Here is a 19,909-nt window from a genome sequence, read left to right on the forward strand (position 1 = left end):
AATGTTGTCAGGTATCCCAGAGATAGATATCAGTGACTGGGAGAAACATACAGAATACAATGGCTATGATAGACAGTGATGATTTACTGTATTTATGTTCTATTTTAGGAGTTAATGTTGTCAGGTATTCCAGAGATAGATATAAGTGACTGGGAGAATCATACAGAAGAATACAATGGCTATGATAGACAGTGATGATTAACTGTATTTATGTTCTATTTTAGGAGTTAATGTTGTCGGGTATTCCAGAGATAGATATCAGTGACTGGGAGAAACATACAGAATACAATGGCTATGATAGACAGTGATGATTTACTGTATTTATGTTCTATTTTAGGAGTTAATGTTGTTGGGTATCCCAGAGATAGATATCAGTGACTGGGAGAAACATACAGAATACAATGGCTATGATAGACAATGATGATTTACTGTATTTATGTTCTATTTTAGGAGTTAATGTTGTCAGGTATTCCAGAGATAGATATCAGTGACTGGGAGAAACATACAGAATACAATGGCTATGATAGACAATGATGATTTACTGTATTTATGTTCTATTTTAGGAGTTAATGTTGTTGGGTATCCCAGAGATAGATATCAGTGACTGGGAGAAACATACAGAATACAATGGCTATGATAGACAATGATGATTTACTGTATTTATGTTCTATTTTAGGAGTTAATGTTGTCGGGTATTCCAGAGATAGATATCAGTGACTGGGAGAAACATACAGAATACAATGGCTATGATAGACAGTGATGATTTACTGTATTTATGTTCTATTTTAGGAGTTAATGTTGTCAGGTATTCCAGAGATAGATATCAGTGACTGGGAGAATCATACAGAATATAATGGCTATGATAGACAGTGATGATTTACTGTATTTATGTTCTATTTTAGGAGTTAATGTTGTCAGGTATACCAGAGATAGATATCAGTGACTGGGAGAATCATACAGAATACAATGGCTATGATAGACAGTGATGATTTACTGTATTTATGTTCTATTTTAGGAGTTAATGTTGTCAGGTATTCCAGAGATAGATATCAGTGACTGGGAGAAACATACAGAATACAATGGCTATGATAGACAGTGATGATTTACTGTATTTATGTTCTATTTTAGGAGTTAATGTTGTCAGGTATACCAGAGATAGATATCAGTGACTGGGAGAATCATACAGAATACAATGGCTATGATAGACAATGATGATTTACTGTATTTATGTTCTATTTTAGGAGTTAATGTTGTCGGGTATTCCAGAGATAGATATCAGTGACTGGGAGAATCATACAGAATACAATGGCTATGATGATTTACTGTATTTATGTACTATTTTAGGAGTTAATGTTGTCAGGTATCCCAGAGATAGATATCAGTGACTGGGAGAATCATACAGAATACAATGGCTATGATGATTTACTGTATTTATGTACTATTTTAGGAGTTAATGTTGTCGGGTATTCCAGAGATAGATATCAGTGACTGGGAGAATCATACAGAATACAATGGCTATGATGATTTACTGTATTTATGTACTATTTTAGGAGTTAATGTTGTCAGGTATTCCAGAGATAGATATCAGTGACTGGGAGAAACATACAGAATACAATGGCTATGATAGACAGTGATGATTTACTGTATTTATGTTCTATTTTAGGAGTTAATGTTGTCAGGTATACCAGAGATAGATATCAGTGACTGGGAGAATCATACAGAATACAATGGCTATGATAGACAATGATGATTTACTGTATTTATGTTCTATTTTAGGAGTTAATGTTGTCGGGTATTCCAGAGATAGATATCAGTGACTGGGAGAAACATACAGAATACAATGGCTATGATAGACAGTGATGATTTACTGTATTTATGTACTATTTTAGGAGTTAATGTTGTCGGGTATCCCAGAGATAGATATAAGTGACTGGGAGAAACATACAGAATACAATGGCTATGATAGACAGTGATGATTTACTGTATTTATGTTCTATTTTAGGAGTTAATGTTGTCGGGTATTCCAGAGATAGATATCAGTGACTGGGAGAAACATACAGAATACAATGGCTATGATAGACAGTGATGATTTACTGTATTTATGTACTATTTTAGGAGTTAATGTTGTCAGGTATCCCAGAGATAGATATCAGTGACTGGGAGAAACATACAGAATACAATGGCTATGATAGACAGTGATGATTAACTGTATTTATGTTCTAATTTAGGAGTTAATGTTGTCAGGTATTCCAGAGATAGATATAAGTGACTGGTAGAAACATACAGAATACAATGGCTATGATAGACAATGATGATTTACTGTATTTATGTTCTATTTTAGGAGTTAATGTTGTCAGGTATCCCAGAGATAGATATAAGTGACTGGGAGAAACATACAGAATATAATGGTTATGATAGACAGTGATGATTAACTGTATGTATGTTCTATTTTGGGAGTTAATGTTGTCAGGTATACCAGAGATAGATATCAGTGACTGGGAGAAGCATACAGAATACAATGGCTATGATAGACAGTGATGATTTACTGTATTTATGTTCTATTTTAGGAGTTAATGTTGTCAGGTATCCCAGAGATAGATATAAGTGACTGGGAGAAACATACAGAATACAATGGCTATGATAGACAATGATGATTAACTGTATTTATGTTCTATTTTAGGAGTTAATGTTGTCAGGTATTCCAGAGATAGATATAAGTGACTGGGAGAAACATACAGAATATAATGGCTATGATAGACAGTGATGATTTACTGTATTTATGTTCTATTTTAGGAGTTAATGTTGTCAGGTATTCCAGAGATAGATATAAGTGACTGGGAGAAACATACAGAATATAATGGCTATGATAGACAGTGATGATTTACTGTATTTATGTTCTATTTTAGGAGTTAATGTTGTCAGGTATTCCAGAGATAGATATAAGTGACTGGGAGAAACATACAGAATATAATGGCTATGATAGACAATGATGATTAACTGTATTTATGTTCTATTTTAGGAGTTAATGTTGTCAGGTATTCCAGAGATAGATATAAGTGACTGGGAGAAACATACAGAATATAATGGCTATGATAGACAGTGATGATTTACTGTATTTATGTTCTATTTTAGGAGTTAATGTTGTCAGGTATCCCAGAGATAGATATAAGTGACTGGGAGAAACATACAGAATATAATGGTTATGATAGACAGTGATGATTAACTGTATGTATGTTCTATTTTGGGAGTTAATGTTGTCAGGTATACCAGAGATAGATATAAGTGACTGGGAGAAACATACAGAATACAATGGCTATGATAGACAGTGATGATTTACTGTATTTATGTTCTATTTTAGGAGTTAATGTTGTCAGGTATTCCAGAGATAGATATAAGTGACTGGGAGAAACATACAGAATACAATGGCTATGATAGACAATAATGATTTACTGTATTTATGTTCTATTTTAGGAGTTAATGTTGTCAGGTATACCAGAGATAGATATCAGTGACTGGGAGAAACATACAGAATACAATGGCTATGATAGACAATGATGATTTACTGTATTTATGTACTATTTTAGGAGTTAATGTTGTCAGGTATCCCAGAGATAGATATCAGTGACTGGGAGAAACATACAGAATACAATGGCTATGATAGACAGTGATGATTTACTGTATTTATGTTCTATTTTAGGAGTTAATGTTGTCAGGTATTCCAGAGATAGATATAAGTGACTGGGAGAAACATACAGAATACAATGGCTATGATAGACAATGATGATTTACTGTATTTATGTTCTATTTTAGGAGTTAATGTTGTCAGGTATTCCAGAGATAGATATCAGTGACTGGGAGAAACATACAGAATACAATGGCTATGATAGACAGTCATCTGTTATCCAGGTTAGTGTGAAATAATATCACTACAAACTATTAAAGTCTGAAATGACCTATATCTGTACTCGACTGTACTGATTTTTACTCGACCAGTCTGAATTGGTCTGACTTTTACTTGACATTACTCGACCCCAGTCTGAACCATACTTGACTGTACTGAATCGTACTTTACCCTTATCTTTGCCGTTAAAAATAGTCTGAACTATTACTCGACCAGTCTGAAACAGTCTTAACCCATTCTTGACATGTACTCGACCTATTTTTCCAGTCTAAACCATACTTAACCAAAGTTCTGAACAATACTCGACCAGTCTGAACCATACTATACTAAACACCCTCTACTTTTTTAACTGTTTAAATTAATTAATTAATTAAACAGGTGCTCTTTGGAAAGTTAGCTTAAAAAATTTGAGTATTGCTCCCATATCAATATAAAAAAATATGGTAGTAAGATAAAATGTTTAAAATGTTAAATAAAATATTAAACAACTTAGCACCATTCATTCAAATACAGTTTTCAACACCACTTATTATATATGGTTCTTAAAGTTGCCAAGGAAACTCAGTCGATAAACATTTTATACTTACAACCTTGCCAATGTCTTTTTATGGTTATGTGGTCAAATAAATGGAACAATGTCCTTATACTGATATTAAAAAAGACAATATCAAGGTTAACAAACAAGACATTGTTGTGATGTTACTGATTTTAAATGATATTGTTTTGTATACACCTTTTAAATATAAATAAAAAAACCTGTATAAATACTAATTTTTTGGTAAATATTTCATACTTTTAGTGGTTTTGGGAAATTGTTGAAGATTTCAGTCAAGAGAACAGAGTTTTGCTGCTTCAGTTCACCACTGGCAGGTAATGTAGACATAAAACTGCTTACATCTCATTAGAACTTTGGTGGATAATTGTACATCTTACTGACAATCATATCACATCTCCTTATTTTTATAAAGAAATGATAAAATTATTGGGTTTTTTTTAATACACAATCCTGAACAAAATAATTATTTGGTCACAGTTCAATATTTTTTTGATATTAAAATTAGTGAATTAAACATTCTATAACACATAAGTGATTATCATGATTATGGATACCAATAGTATCTACATGATTAATAGTTATTGACAAATGAAATGAATATCAATATATTAACCCAAAACTCATACAGAAATTTTGAATTTCACTTATAAATCTACAATATTTCCTATATCCAGTTTAGGTTTGAGTCTAGGTTCCTTTTTAAGACAGTCGATGAAGAGGACAAGGGAATCTCAACGAAATGATTGTTAAAACAAATGTAGATACATATGTATGTGTTATGTAATTTGTATTTTGTTTATCACAAGCAATTCTTTGCATGCTTTAAGACAATAAGGATTATTATTGATTTTTATTTTCAAATACAGTTCTCGAGTACCGTTTGGAGGTTTTGCTAAGTTTGTTGGTGGAGGTGGTCCACAGCATTTTACCATAGCTATAGTTTCTTATAAAGAACACACTTTACCTACAGCTAGTACTTGGTAAGAATATTCACTCCTCTTTTGTGTAGACTTCTTATTTATTTGTACAGGCCTAGGGTATCTTTAGTCAAGATTAATAATCTGTTTACTTATGGAGAAGGAATATTAAGGATATTTTAGATTTATTGGAAAAAAAAATTGTGGTACCATTATAACATGTGATAATCTGTGTAGAAAAATTAGCTTCGAGTAAATGAACATGTTGACTGACTGAATGTTTTTTTTATGTGAAGTGATAGCCACCAACCATAAACACAATCTACATATATAAGAACATGCGTTTTGTTGGCATTGCGTTCATGCATTTTAACATCACATCCAACTAAAATAGCACAATAACTTGATGTAAAAGAATTTAGTAATGTTGCATGGTATCCTTCCGATAAATTCCTTTCACATACATTTATCTGACCATTTACACTTTTATGATATAAGAACTACATTGCATAAGAATATTTTTTTTATTGGTTTTATAGTATCAACATGCTGAAGATGCAAGAATATAAATCAAAGACAGAGTTACATAATAGACTGATGGTAGCTTTACAGTGTGGTAACCAGGGTTATGCTTTTGCATGAACAGGAAGTGCAATGAATTCTGGGATTGGCAATGATGACCAGAACTTTGACTGTTTAAGAGTTAGAACATGTAGAATGAATTATAGAATATGATGATCAATCAAAAAGAATATAGAAACTCAATGAAATAATCTATCCATTTATCAAAGAGTGGTAAATGTTTTTTTCAGTAACCTTTCCATATCTCTTCTCTACTGTAGAATATATGTTAAAACAGACAGTGTAGGCTTTAACCAGAAACAAACAGGATCATCGGATTTTCTATGGCAAATCTATTGTAACTTCATATATTTTTTTAAATATGAGAACAGAAACGCTATTCAAAATTTAAAGTTAATATCTTTCCTCTGAAAGGCATGTAACTTCAATTTGAAATATATTTGAGAGATATAAAATCCTACCCTCATTGGTACAAGCCATGCATTTTACTGTATCATACTTAATCTACAATAAGAATTTTCAAATTTTTTAAAACTTAAAAAAATAATTGTTAGTTTGTGATTAGTAGCCATACATTTTGACCAAATGTTGTTTAACCATTTTACACATTTTTGCACAGAGTTCATTTAAAACTATTCAAGATGAGACCCATTGTGACACCAAACAAAAAAGCATGCCTCACATTGACCAGAGAACTCTGATGTTTCTGAATAGCCTATAGTTATTGAAAGTTTTGTTTTGAAAACCTCTGGCATTTTGAATTCTGAAACTACTTGGAATTTGACTTTTTTTCATATACAGAAAGGTTTTAATTGCTTGAGTTAGAAGGTCTGATGAACAAACGTTTTACTATATTTTCTGTTTGAAATTGAGAAACAATGTTATGTTAAAGAAAATATTATTGAGCCATCAACCTTTTCAACAAGATATATTGAAAACTTAAACCTGCCACAATACAGGTTCAATAGAATACATTTTCTTTACAACATGAACATTTAGATTTTCTGCCAAATTACGATTCTGACCCTACTAACAATAGAAATATGTTAGTGGGAAATAAGTACATTCTCAGGATAATTTGTTTGTTTTAGGTGGTTTACCAAAAATCATTTGAAACATTAAATTGCTGACACAACCTAGTACACATGTTCATAGTATGGTCAACTGGAAATATTATATGACAAATTACAATTTTGATACTGATTTTACAGTACACTGAACTTAAATATAGAATAGTGCTAGCCATGTATTACTTTATCCTATTTTTATGTTACAGAAGTTAACAAAATGTTCATCTTTTATTAACAAATGAATGTATATATTTAACAATTACTTTAACAATTACTATAATATAGTATAGCAAAGGAAAATGATGAATATTGACATGTTGAAAGAAGATGTTATTTATATTTTTAGAAATCCACAGAATAACAAATGTCCAAATATATTTTTTTACCAAAAAGATAATAAAATATTATTTAATTATTAGTAGTCCATTTGTTATTGAACTAATATTTTATTGTTATGTTTTAATTTTTGAATTAATATTTTGATATTTATTTGATTTTCCATGTTATTATTATTTTTTATGCAATAAGTTGCTGTGATATTTTTTTAATCATAAATGAAATGTTTTCCAATCTGTTTTTTTTTCTGTAATGCTGTTAGTCTTCTTTTCTTTGTCTGTTTTAGCCATGGTGTTGTCAGTATATTTTCAACTTGTGAGTTTGAATGTCCTATAAGTATCTATCTTTTCTCTGTTGATGATGTCCAAAGATTTTGATAAAAGTTGTTTGAATAGGCAGTCAACATTTAAGATTTAGTGAAGGTTAAAATGTTGCAGAATGTGATACATAGGGATTATATTGGTAAACGGCAGTGGCAGCAGTGGGTATAGTGTTAAATTTAAAAAAAAATAATTTTTAGGTACGTAGATACTGTTCGCAATAGATAAAAAAATGTTTTTCTCACTGGCAGATTTTGTTTGATCTTGAACTAATTTTCTTGGTTTATTTGGTTAATATTATTTCTTTTTATATGTTTTATTTGTCAGATACTATAAGCAATATGGTCATTAATTTGTAATCTGATTAAAAGAAAAACATTGATTATTGATTTGGGGATGTATGGTGGGCTGGCACCTGCCAAAAATATCAAAAACTTGAAAAGGCTTTGACTAAACCATTACAAATTCTTTTTGCATGGAATGATTGTAAGGTGTACATGTCTGTTTGGCAGGTTTCATCTGACATTGAACCAAGCTGGGCTTCATGGGCAACATTACAGGAATATGACAGTTGTTATCAATTCGTTTGATATGTCCGAGCTTTTGATTTTGCCATTTGATAAGGGACTTTCTGTTTAGAATTTTTCTCAGAGTTCAGTACTTTTTGGATTCTACTTTATGGCTGATTAGGAGTAGTAACTTTATACACAATCAAAACAAATGATTATAATAAAAATAATGAAATAGTAGTTCAACTGTTATTTTTTTCTTTTATGCCAACTCACATTGGTGGAAGAATTCCAAATCCTTATCTTCATTTTCTCTACTAATTTTTTCTGATATCAAACGCCTAAGGACTTTTATGATATGTTTGTGAGTGACTTGGTCCAGTTTATACTCCAATAAATTCCTTTAAAAAGGCGTTTAATCCTTATAATTCTTTCAAATCAGAGATAGGGAATATATTTTTCCACATTTGTTACCTCTATCACACGTAAATTGTATACTTATGTCACTGAATAGGCCTGGCGCAAAAATATGTACTAAAATAAAATTTGCAATGTGAAAAAAAGTAAACTGCAAAAACTCTTATTATCATTCAAACGAATGTTTTTGTGTATTATTTTATTTAACTATTAACTTGCAGTGAAAATACATTTTGGTTACGTCGTTGTTATTATCGCCACAAATCTTGTTTACATTGGTTACGAAAAAAGAAGTTCGGTCAGCGTCATCTATCGAAAAATAACCAACGTCAAGATCAACTAGTCCTCTCTACCAATCATATGAATTATTTCCTAATATGCAAATAATATAAGAATTATTGTTCTTCAAGCTGTGTGCAAATATTTAAATAGAAACTAGATATAGGAAGATGTGGTACGAGTGTCAATAAGACAACTCTTCATCCAAATAATTTATAAAAGTAAACCATTTTAGGTCAATGTGCAGCCTTCAACACGAAGCCTTGGCTCACACAGAACAACAAGCTGAAATCTGTATCATTTAAAATACACAAGAAACATCATTTTACTTGAGATATAATATTTTATTTTAGATTTGTATGACTTTTTTGATTATTTACAACCTATTAAGAATGGGAAGGTGAAAAGGGGTACATTGTTTTTTGTACCAGATATCATTTGAGAGCACCTCTCAAACCTGTTTTCTATGCATCTTACACTTAGGACATACAAGATTTTTTAAAAATAGATATCAGCTTATTTGTTGCCGTTTTGTCAGGTTTTTGATTTCGAGTCGTTGGTAGTGGTGGTATCAGCGTTTCGTTCGAGCCAAATACACTTTCGCACCTCACATGTTCGCCCCCGAAGTCCGTTCACCCCCTACACCTTCGCTCCCAATTTTTATTCAAATTTCTTTGAATTATTATAGATACATTTGTTTATGTATATACCAAAGAAATTATATTTTTTTTATGAAATTTGAGGAATTATTATTTTATTAATTTGATAATTTATGTATGATTACTGCTACTATGATTCGTCTTAAGGTGGCTCGGGGCCTATTAAAAGTTTCTATCAGAAGTGCCGTATTTTTTGATATTTTATTCTTTACAGAAATTAAACTAATTGGTAAAAAAAAAATAGGGGGTCACGGACCATTTAAGCTCAAAATTTTACTTTTAAACAGGTATGTAAAAGGGACCATTTTTCAATGAAATGATAGGGAAAGTAGAGGTGTTGACATAATTTTATCGGATTATAAAAAAAAACGTTCTATGACACTTGGTCCAAAACTGTAAAATAAAAAGCTGAAATATAGCTTCAAAGAATGAGCAAATAAAAAAAATTGGTCACAGATAAGGAAAAAAATAAATTTTGCCTTAAAACCCAAATTTTGGCTGGAAAATGGTAAAAATGGGTGAAATGTCATTTTGACCCTTTAACAAATACGGATTATAACGAAAATATTCTATTATTCACATAACTACAATGATTTAGCATTTCTAATCAATCAAAGCATTTTAAAAAATTATATCGAATTTACGACAAATACTTTTGTAATTCATGCGTGAAATTTTGCGCAGTCAAACAGTCCCGAACCACCTTAAGAGATTAATTTTAAGATGGACTAAGGATAAAATTATGACACTCTTACTACATTTTGGTGTTTCGGTTTAAGTTTTTGGTCAAGGTATTTTTTGTCGAAGTTGAATTCCAATCAATTTCAAACTAAGTACACATGTTTCCTATGATACGATCTTTCTAATTTTAATGCCAAATTAGATTTTTGACTCCAATTGCACAGTCCATTGAACATTGAATATGAGTGCAAATTTCAGGTTAAAGTTTTTGGTTTAAATGTTTGGTCAGGGACGTTTTTGATGAAGTTGAAGTCCAACCAACTTGAAACTGATTACACATGTTTCCTATGATATGATCATTCTAATTTCAATGCCAAATTAGATTTATACCCAATTTCATGGTTCAATGAACATAGAAATTGATAGTGCGAGTGAGGCATACGGTACTGTGGACACATTTTTGTTACATTGACAATGGCTTTATTTTATTTTGAAATTATAGTAGAAAATGTAAGTAACTATATCTTTTTCTCAGCAGTAATTATTTGTTTTGATCCGACGTCATGACAACGCCTACTGTTGTATGATGTCAGAGGAGTGAAATAACAACGTTCATTTTGCATCTGAATTTATCCGGTTTTATTTCACGGGAAAATCAATGTAATTCATTGATTCAATATAATTCATTGATTCAATGTGATAATAAGAGTAATACCATTTATTGATCAATATTGATTTGTATGAATGGATCTTTTGATGTTACTTAAACAGTCAGAGTTCTGCAACATTACATTTGTCATATATATCTTACATTAAGATGTCATGCGATGTTATCATATTATAATATAGTTTAGGAGAGGTAAAAACCAAAAAACAACATAACACCAAAAATTCAAACTTTTCACTGGACGTTTGAGATTGATCCAAGTACTCGAGTACTCGCGAGTATCACGACCGAGTAGCCGAGTACTAGGTTTCCTATCTTTTTAAATCCCTAGCTCAAACACATCAAACGAATGGATTACTAACAACTGTCATTTTTTTTTACAAAGTACAGGCAGTATTCTATACCTCATTCCAAACTAAAAGACAAATTGAAAGATTTAGTATTGCTTTGTTTCATAAAAAAAAAGGCCAATGTAGATACAAGTATCTTGTCTTAGAGAGGGATTAATCCTACTTTTTAAAGAATCCCTCTGATTTAAACAAAAAATTCTCTGAAGCTGACATTATCAAGATGTTTGGTTTCGTGATTGACAACATATTTGTTACGTTTGGGTTACGTGTTTTTCAATAGACTGTCGGCATTCAAATGGGAACCAATTATGCACCTTTTCTGTCCGACTTGTTCCGTTATTATTAAGAGGCTAAATTCATACAGGAACTTCTTAGGAAGAAAGATAAGAAGTAAGCAATATCCTTTAACTTTAATTTCCGCTATATGGATTGTGTTCTCTTACCAAGTAACTCAAAATTTGGTGACTATTTTGAACGCATCTATCCAATCAAAGAAGAGATAAGGATACAACAGATATCTTAACTTCCTTCTAGAAATTGACAATAAGGGTCGGTTGAAAACGAAAAAAGAGATGATTTCAGCTTCCCGAGGGTGAATTTTCCATGTATGGCAAAATCAAAGTTACTGTGGATTTATTATTATTCGTTGGATACCAATTGTTATGGCTTTCGTTGGTTATGGTGAACCACGAATCCAAATGTTCAACGAATAACATATTGTCAATGGATTTTACATACAGATATTGACAATATCAAATATCCACGGAAATGCAAGTTTTCAGCAATCCACGAAAATTGATAACCAAAAAATAAATGAACCCACAGTACTTTATTCGTATGATTTGCACTACGTTACTTTTGTCCTTTTTCTTAAATTACTTTCCTTAGTCTCAGATTGAAAATGTAAATTATATCAAATTTGTCCAGTCCTTTTCCTTCATGGATATTAAACTAATTTGTCTTTATAAACTTCCTTTGTTGGATATTTAAACAAAAATGGTGTGTAATTCTAAGGGAAAAGGATTTAAACAATTGACTTTAAACGAAATGGGAAGGTTGAAATCATCATGCTTCTGAAAGAATTAAAAGCAGGTATGTTAAAAGAAATCAACTTTGATTAAATACAACCTTCGAGGTGTTTCCCTATATGCGGACAACGAACAACATCTTCTTGCATCTTAATTTCTGTTTTGAATTTCGCTTTTTTTTTTACGATTCCACGGTTACCAGCTGGTTACACTTCCGATTTTCCTTTTAAAAAAAGCCGAAAGATTTCAAAGTAGACAATGTTTATTTGTACACGGACAGAAGCCTTAAAACATGTACAATTTACCTATATACAGACAACTTATTGATTCGATACAGGAATTGGCATATTGGCATTTTAATTTAAGGGGTATATATAATCCTACTGTACATGCTGTAATGGCTGCCGTCATATGCAAATTAGCAAAATACCCTAAATTTTGCCATATGATTGCTATGATATTCTAGCAGCGCCTACATACGGAGTATAAATGTCTCAATTGAAACGATATCCCAGGCCTAGAATTTCTAATCATGATTTTCTTGATAGGGATTTGCTGTTCACAAGAAAGTTATTAAACTAAGAGTTTTAATTTGTGAAATCGAGATCATCCCTTCGTAATTTTACGGACGCCATCACGAGTTGGTTTACCATTACGGAATAACCGTTTCACGGATGATATCGGATATGTTCCTCATGTCGTTAGTACAACCCCCTTCCCTTTTCACTAATGTGACCTTCCGAATCAGACTACTTACCAGGTGTGTGATATCATGAGGAACTAGACGGGTGTCACATGTTGTGCCTTTTTTGTGCTGATTTAGGTTGTTTTATGTTTTTTTTTTATTCTGTAGTTATTTACCACTTCGGTGTTAACATGCATATCTATGATATAGTCATTTTTTAAAATTTGAGCGTCACTGATGACTTTTTATGTAGACGAAATACGCGTATTATTGTATAAGCCTGGTACCTTCTCATAGCTATTATTTGAGTGTTTCTCTGTCCTGTATGTTCTCTATTTGTATAGTTGTCCTGTCTTCTAATGTTGTCATTTTATTGTTATTGTGCCAATTACGGCTAAGATAATCAACTCCTGGGATAAGAAATTTCTTAGTTTTTCTATACCACCATTACCCGTGTGAAATTGAAAAATCGATCGCCTAAAAGAAATAATCCACAATGCCTTTCAACATAAAAATGGTAGCAGACGCTATACATTTATTCAAAGTGAACAAAAGAGAAAAACAGGCTTCACAGAGGAACACGTGACTAGTATGCTGGATGTCCTTATCATTTTTGTTGAATTTGAAAGTAGAATTTTCAGCAAATTATCGGCATTTCTTTGGTAATGAATTAGGCACCTCTCCTTGTCGACCTCTTCTTATTCTCATATGAATCGGAATTCCTTCAGACACTTGTCAAAAACGAGAAGATCAAAGAAGCCAGATTATCTAATTTTACTTTTAGATATATTTATGATGTTCTTTCAATTAACAATCCGAACTTTTCTGATTGGGGTTCCATTAATATATCCTCAAGAACTAGAAATTAAAGAACAAACAGACACGACTTACTCTGCCTCATTTTGAGACTTATATCTCGCATTTGACATACACAGTCATCTCAGTACCATTATCTGATCTATGACACACGAGACGATTTTAATTTTGAAGTCATCAATTTTCCCCACCTTAGCATCAATATACCAACTTCACCTGAATTTGGGATATACATTTCCCAACTTATTCGATATTCAAGAGCTTGCGTCTCCTAATCAGATTTGTAAAACGTCACCAGTCTCTGAGCAGGGGTATGTCAAGGAACGTGTCGTCCTTTTTCCAAAAAAAAAGGTTCTTCGAGAGGTTCTAAGACCTTGTTGATAAATATTCCGTTTCAACTTCACAAATAAACCATGATTGTCTTTTGTATAGATTATGCGTACTGCCGTTGCTTATCATCTTAACAACGTGTTATATTGTTCTTTCATTTGTTTTTGTTTCTATTATTAATATTAATATTATTGTTTTGGGTGGTCAGTTTTCTATGATATTCATTTGACGTGGCTCGGTACTTATACACCCCGTTCATGTGTTTTTATCATCTGTAATGTTTGCTGGTGTGTTTTGTATGTGCTACTTTTTGTGTTTCTTTGGTTCGATCATATGACGTGACTCTGTACTTTTAAAGATCCCGCCAATGTGTTATTGTTCTATTATATGTCATTATGTTATTGTTCTATTATAAAGTTGTAAATACTTTGAACGACAAAATTATTTTACTCGCGTAGGGGTATTAACCATATGAGGATTCTTAAAAATTCTAAAGAACATTTGGATAATTTTAAATCTCGGTCTGTTTCTGAAATGAGTTCTTACATACTTTTGATTTTTAAACCCTGTATACCACCATTTCCCATGTAAAATCATAATTTTCTGGAATAAACATTGAACGGTAAAATTATTTCATATTTCTTCTTATGTGACGTTTACATTTTATGACATCAAACACGCAAAGCAAAACATGTGGTTTTTAAATTTGATAGATGTTTTTTTTGTCCTTTTTTGACTATTTACCTATTATGTCTGTTTTGTTCACGCATCGTTGTAAATATAGTGGAATGTTATGCAACTGTCATACAATTGAGAGATTTAGCGCTATCAAACCAGGTTCAATCCACCATTATCTACATTTGAAAATGCCTGTACAAAGTCAGGAATATGACAGTTGTTGTCCATTCGTTTAATCTGTTTTATCATTTGATTTTGCAATTTGATTATGGACTTCCCGTTTTGAATTTTCCTTGGAGTTCAGAATTTTGGTGATTTACTTTTTCCGGATTCATTGTGGGTGGGTTTTTTTTTGTTCACTTCAGTGTTTCAGTGACTCCGTTGTGGAAATGTGCTATATTGTATGAATGTTCTTGTATTTGTACTATCGTTCACTTCAGTGTTTCAGTGGCTTCGTTGTGGAAATGTGCTATATTGTATGAATGTTCTTGTATTTGTACTATATTCCTGTCATCTTATGGTGTCATTTTAGCGTTATATTAAGCATTGCCATAAAAGTGCGAGGTTTGACTAGCCACAGAACCAAATTAAACCCACCATTTTTTTCGTAAAATGTCCTGCACCAAGTCAGGAAAATGGCCATTGTTATACTACAGTTTTTCTGTGTTTTTAATTTTAGTGTTGTGTTTCTGTTGTGTTTCTGTTGTGTCGTTGTTCTCTTCTTATATTTGATGTTTTTCCCTCAGTTTTAGTTTGTAACCCGGATTTGTTTTTTTTCTCAATCGATTTATGAATTTCGAACAGTAGTATACTACTGTTGCCTTTATTTATCCTTCCGCACCACCTTAGATCACCCCCAGTAATTGGTGGGGTTCATGTTGGTTAGATTTTAGTTTTTCTATGTTGTGTTTTGTGTAATTTTTTTTCTTCTGTTTTTCTGCTTTTTTAATCTTGGCGTTGTCAGTTTATTTTCGATCTTTGAGATTGACTGTCTATCTGGTATCTTTCGCACCTCTGTTCTACATTGAGTGTGTAAACATACCACAACTTAATATGTGTGGTAATAAAATGAACAATGGTAAATAATGACGTTCTAATACATTCTGGGAAGAGATACTAGTCAAAGTACTGGCTTACTGTTTCATCTATGAGCCAAATATATTTTTATTGCAATGCAGATTTCCATTTCCCAGTAGAGTACTAGAAGAAACTTGCAATTGCTTTTTCTACCCGAGTGTCAAACATTGCAGTTACATTTAAGACGACATCAATAGTATTAAAATTTAATCAATTTCCTTGGATATTTAGGAACAGAGTTCACATTTGAAGGATATAACTGAGTAAAGTCAAATGTGTTGTGCACTGTCTAAAGACTAGATAATGTATTAAATGAAGGTTTGCATTTGAAACAGACGTGATTGATTATAAAACAGACACCCTTTGAAAGTACGAGACAGTGGAAACTTTAAGTAACTATAACTCTATATATTTATGAATAAAAATAAGAATAAGAATAAGCATTTTATTAGTTTAAAATCAAAACAATGAATTGTTACAAAATACATACCAAAAAAAAACCGCAACATATAAATAACAAAACGATAGACAGAAAACAATACACACACGTCGCATTGAAAACATAGACCACTACTGAAAGACAACATGCTTCTTCTTTAAAGTTATCATTTCAACATATCTTGATTATATATTTTACTTTGAAATGTCAGTCACCAATCATACACAGTTTATTTATTGACATTATAGTTGCTTCTCCAATAATACATTTCACTAATACTGTTCTGAACAATGGTAAGAAATAAATCCCATTCTTCACAAGAAAATGTAAAATCAATTTTTTTCTTATCATTGATTGGTTGTTTTTTTTTAAGTTTTGTATATGTTATAATAAAGAATCGAATACCTCGTATCAACTATTGTGTTTGTTTTTACTTCAGATTGAAAAAAAAACTTCTTTGATCTCGAAGAATGAAATATGTCTGAAACCCGATTATTCTTTAATGTTCTCTTGTTGTCTCCGAAAATAATGTTGAGTATTTCAGATTGAAATGATTTAGCCTGTCACTCGTACAATCAAGTATGCATTGATAACATTCACGTTGATTTGCATTTCACATTTTTTGAGTTGGTATTTCGTTTAAAGTATGACAAAGCCTTACACGATGGAGGTTGCACAATCAGACGTAGGTCTACACGACATTAAATCAAAAATAAAAATAATGAATTTAATCGTAAAATTAATCTTATTACTGAATTAAAGTTCCTGTTGAAAAAAATGTGTATACTTATTATGTTAAGACCTTGCCCCGAGATGATAGTTATTGTCAGAAGTTCTAATCAATTTTATGTTTTTTGGATTAATAATAGGAACCAATATACTTTACAATTGATCTGTCAAATTAATTACCGCGACGATATTTAAATGGAACAAAACTAATAAATGATTTCAATGATTTCAATTATCATTTATATAAAATCTATTGAAATTGAAAAAAAGTCCGGTTAACGTTTTTGGTATTCAGTATTCGGTCATTAAGACAGTTTAGACGTATACTGACTGGCTTTAAAAACGCAACACTCATTTTGTAGATTTTTTTCACCAAATAATGTTTGATCCTCATGCAACTACTATTCATGCTCATCATATGTCTTTTCCTTTCGAAAAATAAACATCTGACTTACCTGTGGTTATTGAACATACCAGATTTTTTAGATCGCACGATATTTCAGAAAGAGAAATTTCGAGCCAATAAAAGATTTTTTCCGGTTTTTTTCTTTGAGAAACAGTTCGTTCAATCTGTGGACACACTTTAATCATTTAAAAAATGTTGCATCTCCATATTGCCAAAACTCAGGAATGAAAAGCTGAATCAACTCATTAGAATTCTGCAAACAGAAAACGTGAACGTGCTGCAACACAAAAAATTGACGTCAGAAACTCGTCTTACTGTCTTTCCGACCGGTAGACTGGATTTGTTGAAGACCATCAAAGACTAGATCAACATGTAGTGACAATGCAACGTCAATAGAATTTGATTAGACAACGTCATTTGTGAGACAGATCTACGGCCGGAACGTCAACTGCTAACCAAATTGATGAATGAAATTTTGCGCAGATTAATGCCATAAATGTTTCCCATTAACTGAACTGGCAAAGAATCGACTGCAGAAAAACATTTAGAGCCTTAAAGTTTAAACCGCATAATTGACAAAACACATTGTAATGGGTGGATCAACGGCAAAATCAGAAGGTGCAAAACAGAAACCAAAACGTGCCGAACAGAAATGGTTGACCTTTCTGACTATCATTTTGGCGTTTGTTACAGGCAGTCATTGCTTTTGACGGTGACACGTTCATTGGTAAGGGGAAAACCAGGGTTTCAGTGTATACCACAATATTTGAACATCGAAAATGACGTAATCAATTCAACTTTCGAACTGCATTTTTTTTTCAAACATTTAAGTAATGACAGAACTTTCTATTCATAAGTTTGTTTACAAAAAAATGCATAATTAAAAATGAAAATTGAAAAGAATAATCTAGTGTTGCGTTTCTAAAGCCGGTCAGTATATTTAACACAACTTTTAGGAATTTTGGGTCCTCAATGCTCTTCAATTTTGTACTTGTTTGGCTTTATAACAAATTTGATCTGAGCGTCACTGATGAGTCTTATGTAGACGACACGCGCGTCTGGCGTATTAAATTATAATCCTGGTACCTTTGATAACTATTAACTAGTTGACCGTTGGCAACACGAGTATATTTTAACAAAATTTATTTGACAAGCTGGTCGTACAACTGATTTTCCTAAACGGATGCGCATAAACAAATGATGCTCTAACTATCCAATCCTAGTGTTTATAAGAACATTAATATCACTATTTAAGTCATCTGACAATAAACATTAATTTTATCAGCCACACCATGATATTTATCTTTAGAACCAGATAAACATTGCTGACTCTAGTTTGTTTTCATATTTAAACGATTTAGTACTTGTGATGGACAATAAATCAAATATTACTGATATCTATTAACCTAATTTTTGTATACATTAATTTTTGTTTATACATATAAAGAGAGATAACTCTGTTAAAATAGTGAGAACAGTATAAATAAGAAATACAATAGTAAAAGTATTTCGTTCTCCAGTAAAACATACAAAATATATATTATGTAAAAGACAGAGATTAAAATATGATAACGAAAGCAGAATCCCAATATAACTACTTGCTGTTTTCAGTTAGAATTTTTAATAAAGAAAAAAGTAAAATAACAAAAATATCAAACCAAAAAAAATCATATCGGAAATTTCTTTTCAAATGACAAAATAAAGAGATCAAATACATCTTATGAATGAAAAACAACTGTTATATTCCCAACTTGTACTGGCATTTTCTTAAATAGAAAATGGTGAAATACACCAGGTTTTATAGCAATCTGTATAGCATCTTACTTGAATTACAGTAGCACAAAATTCCGTTATATTGACCATGTTGACAACACTGTTTGACCAAAATAAACACATAATATGTAAACATATCAAAAAATGGTTACAACAGTCAACATTATGTTATAATTTATAATCATAAAAAGAAAGAAATATGTCAACAAAGAAGACACAATGGCATATACACAAAGCACATATGTAAAAATTTAAAGACAAACACACTAAAAATGACCACTCCACAACAACAAATTGGTAAGATGCACAACAACCACGCCTCAACAAAAGGAAATTACAAAAAAATATAAACAACGTCAATAGCTAGACCTACATCTTATATTAATTATGAATTTGATACAGAATATTTACCGACAAGGTTATTGGTTTCTTCCGGTGGACTTTTTTTTTTAGAAAAAAGAATAGACGTTCCATGCCATAACCCTTGTTCATCAATTTTCTGCTCAGATACTGGTTACTGAGTAGAAGTTGCAAACTCTTGAATACCGGATTAGTTGTGAAATGTTAGTGTAATATGCATGTGAAGTTGGTAGATTGCTATACTAAGGTGGGGGCAATGAAGAATTTCTAAATTACAATCTTCTCGTTAGCCATAGATTACGGTACTGAGAATGACGACTTATGTCAAATTTATCTATATGTCT

At 31.5% G+C, this 19,909-nt stretch overlaps 1 protein-coding gene across 2 annotated transcripts in view; it reads left to right on the top strand.

Moving 5' to 3' along the window:
* Positions 1-8,431, top strand: part of LOC139491932 (E3 ubiquitin-protein ligase HACE1-like) — a 57,261-nt gene extending 48,830 nt beyond the window's left edge. For both annotated transcript variants that reach the window (XM_071279878.1, XM_071279879.1), the window contains 4 exons: positions 3,811-3,906; positions 4,701-4,771; positions 5,324-5,437; positions 5,914-8,431. In XM_071279878.1, the coding sequence (XP_071135979.1) occupies positions 3,811-3,906; positions 4,701-4,771; positions 5,324-5,437; positions 5,914-6,016 (384 nt within the window). In that variant the 3' untranslated portion in view covers positions 6,017-8,431. The remainder of the gene's footprint in view (positions 1-3,810; positions 3,907-4,700; positions 4,772-5,323; positions 5,438-5,913) is intronic.
* Positions 8,432-19,909: the final 11,478 nt, after the last annotated feature.

Source organism: Mytilus edulis, chromosome 10 (genome assembly GCF_963676685.1).
Source record: "Mytilus edulis chromosome 10, xbMytEdul2.2, whole genome shotgun sequence".
Classification (NCBI taxonomy): domain Eukaryota; kingdom Metazoa; phylum Mollusca; class Bivalvia; order Mytilida; family Mytilidae; genus Mytilus; species Mytilus edulis.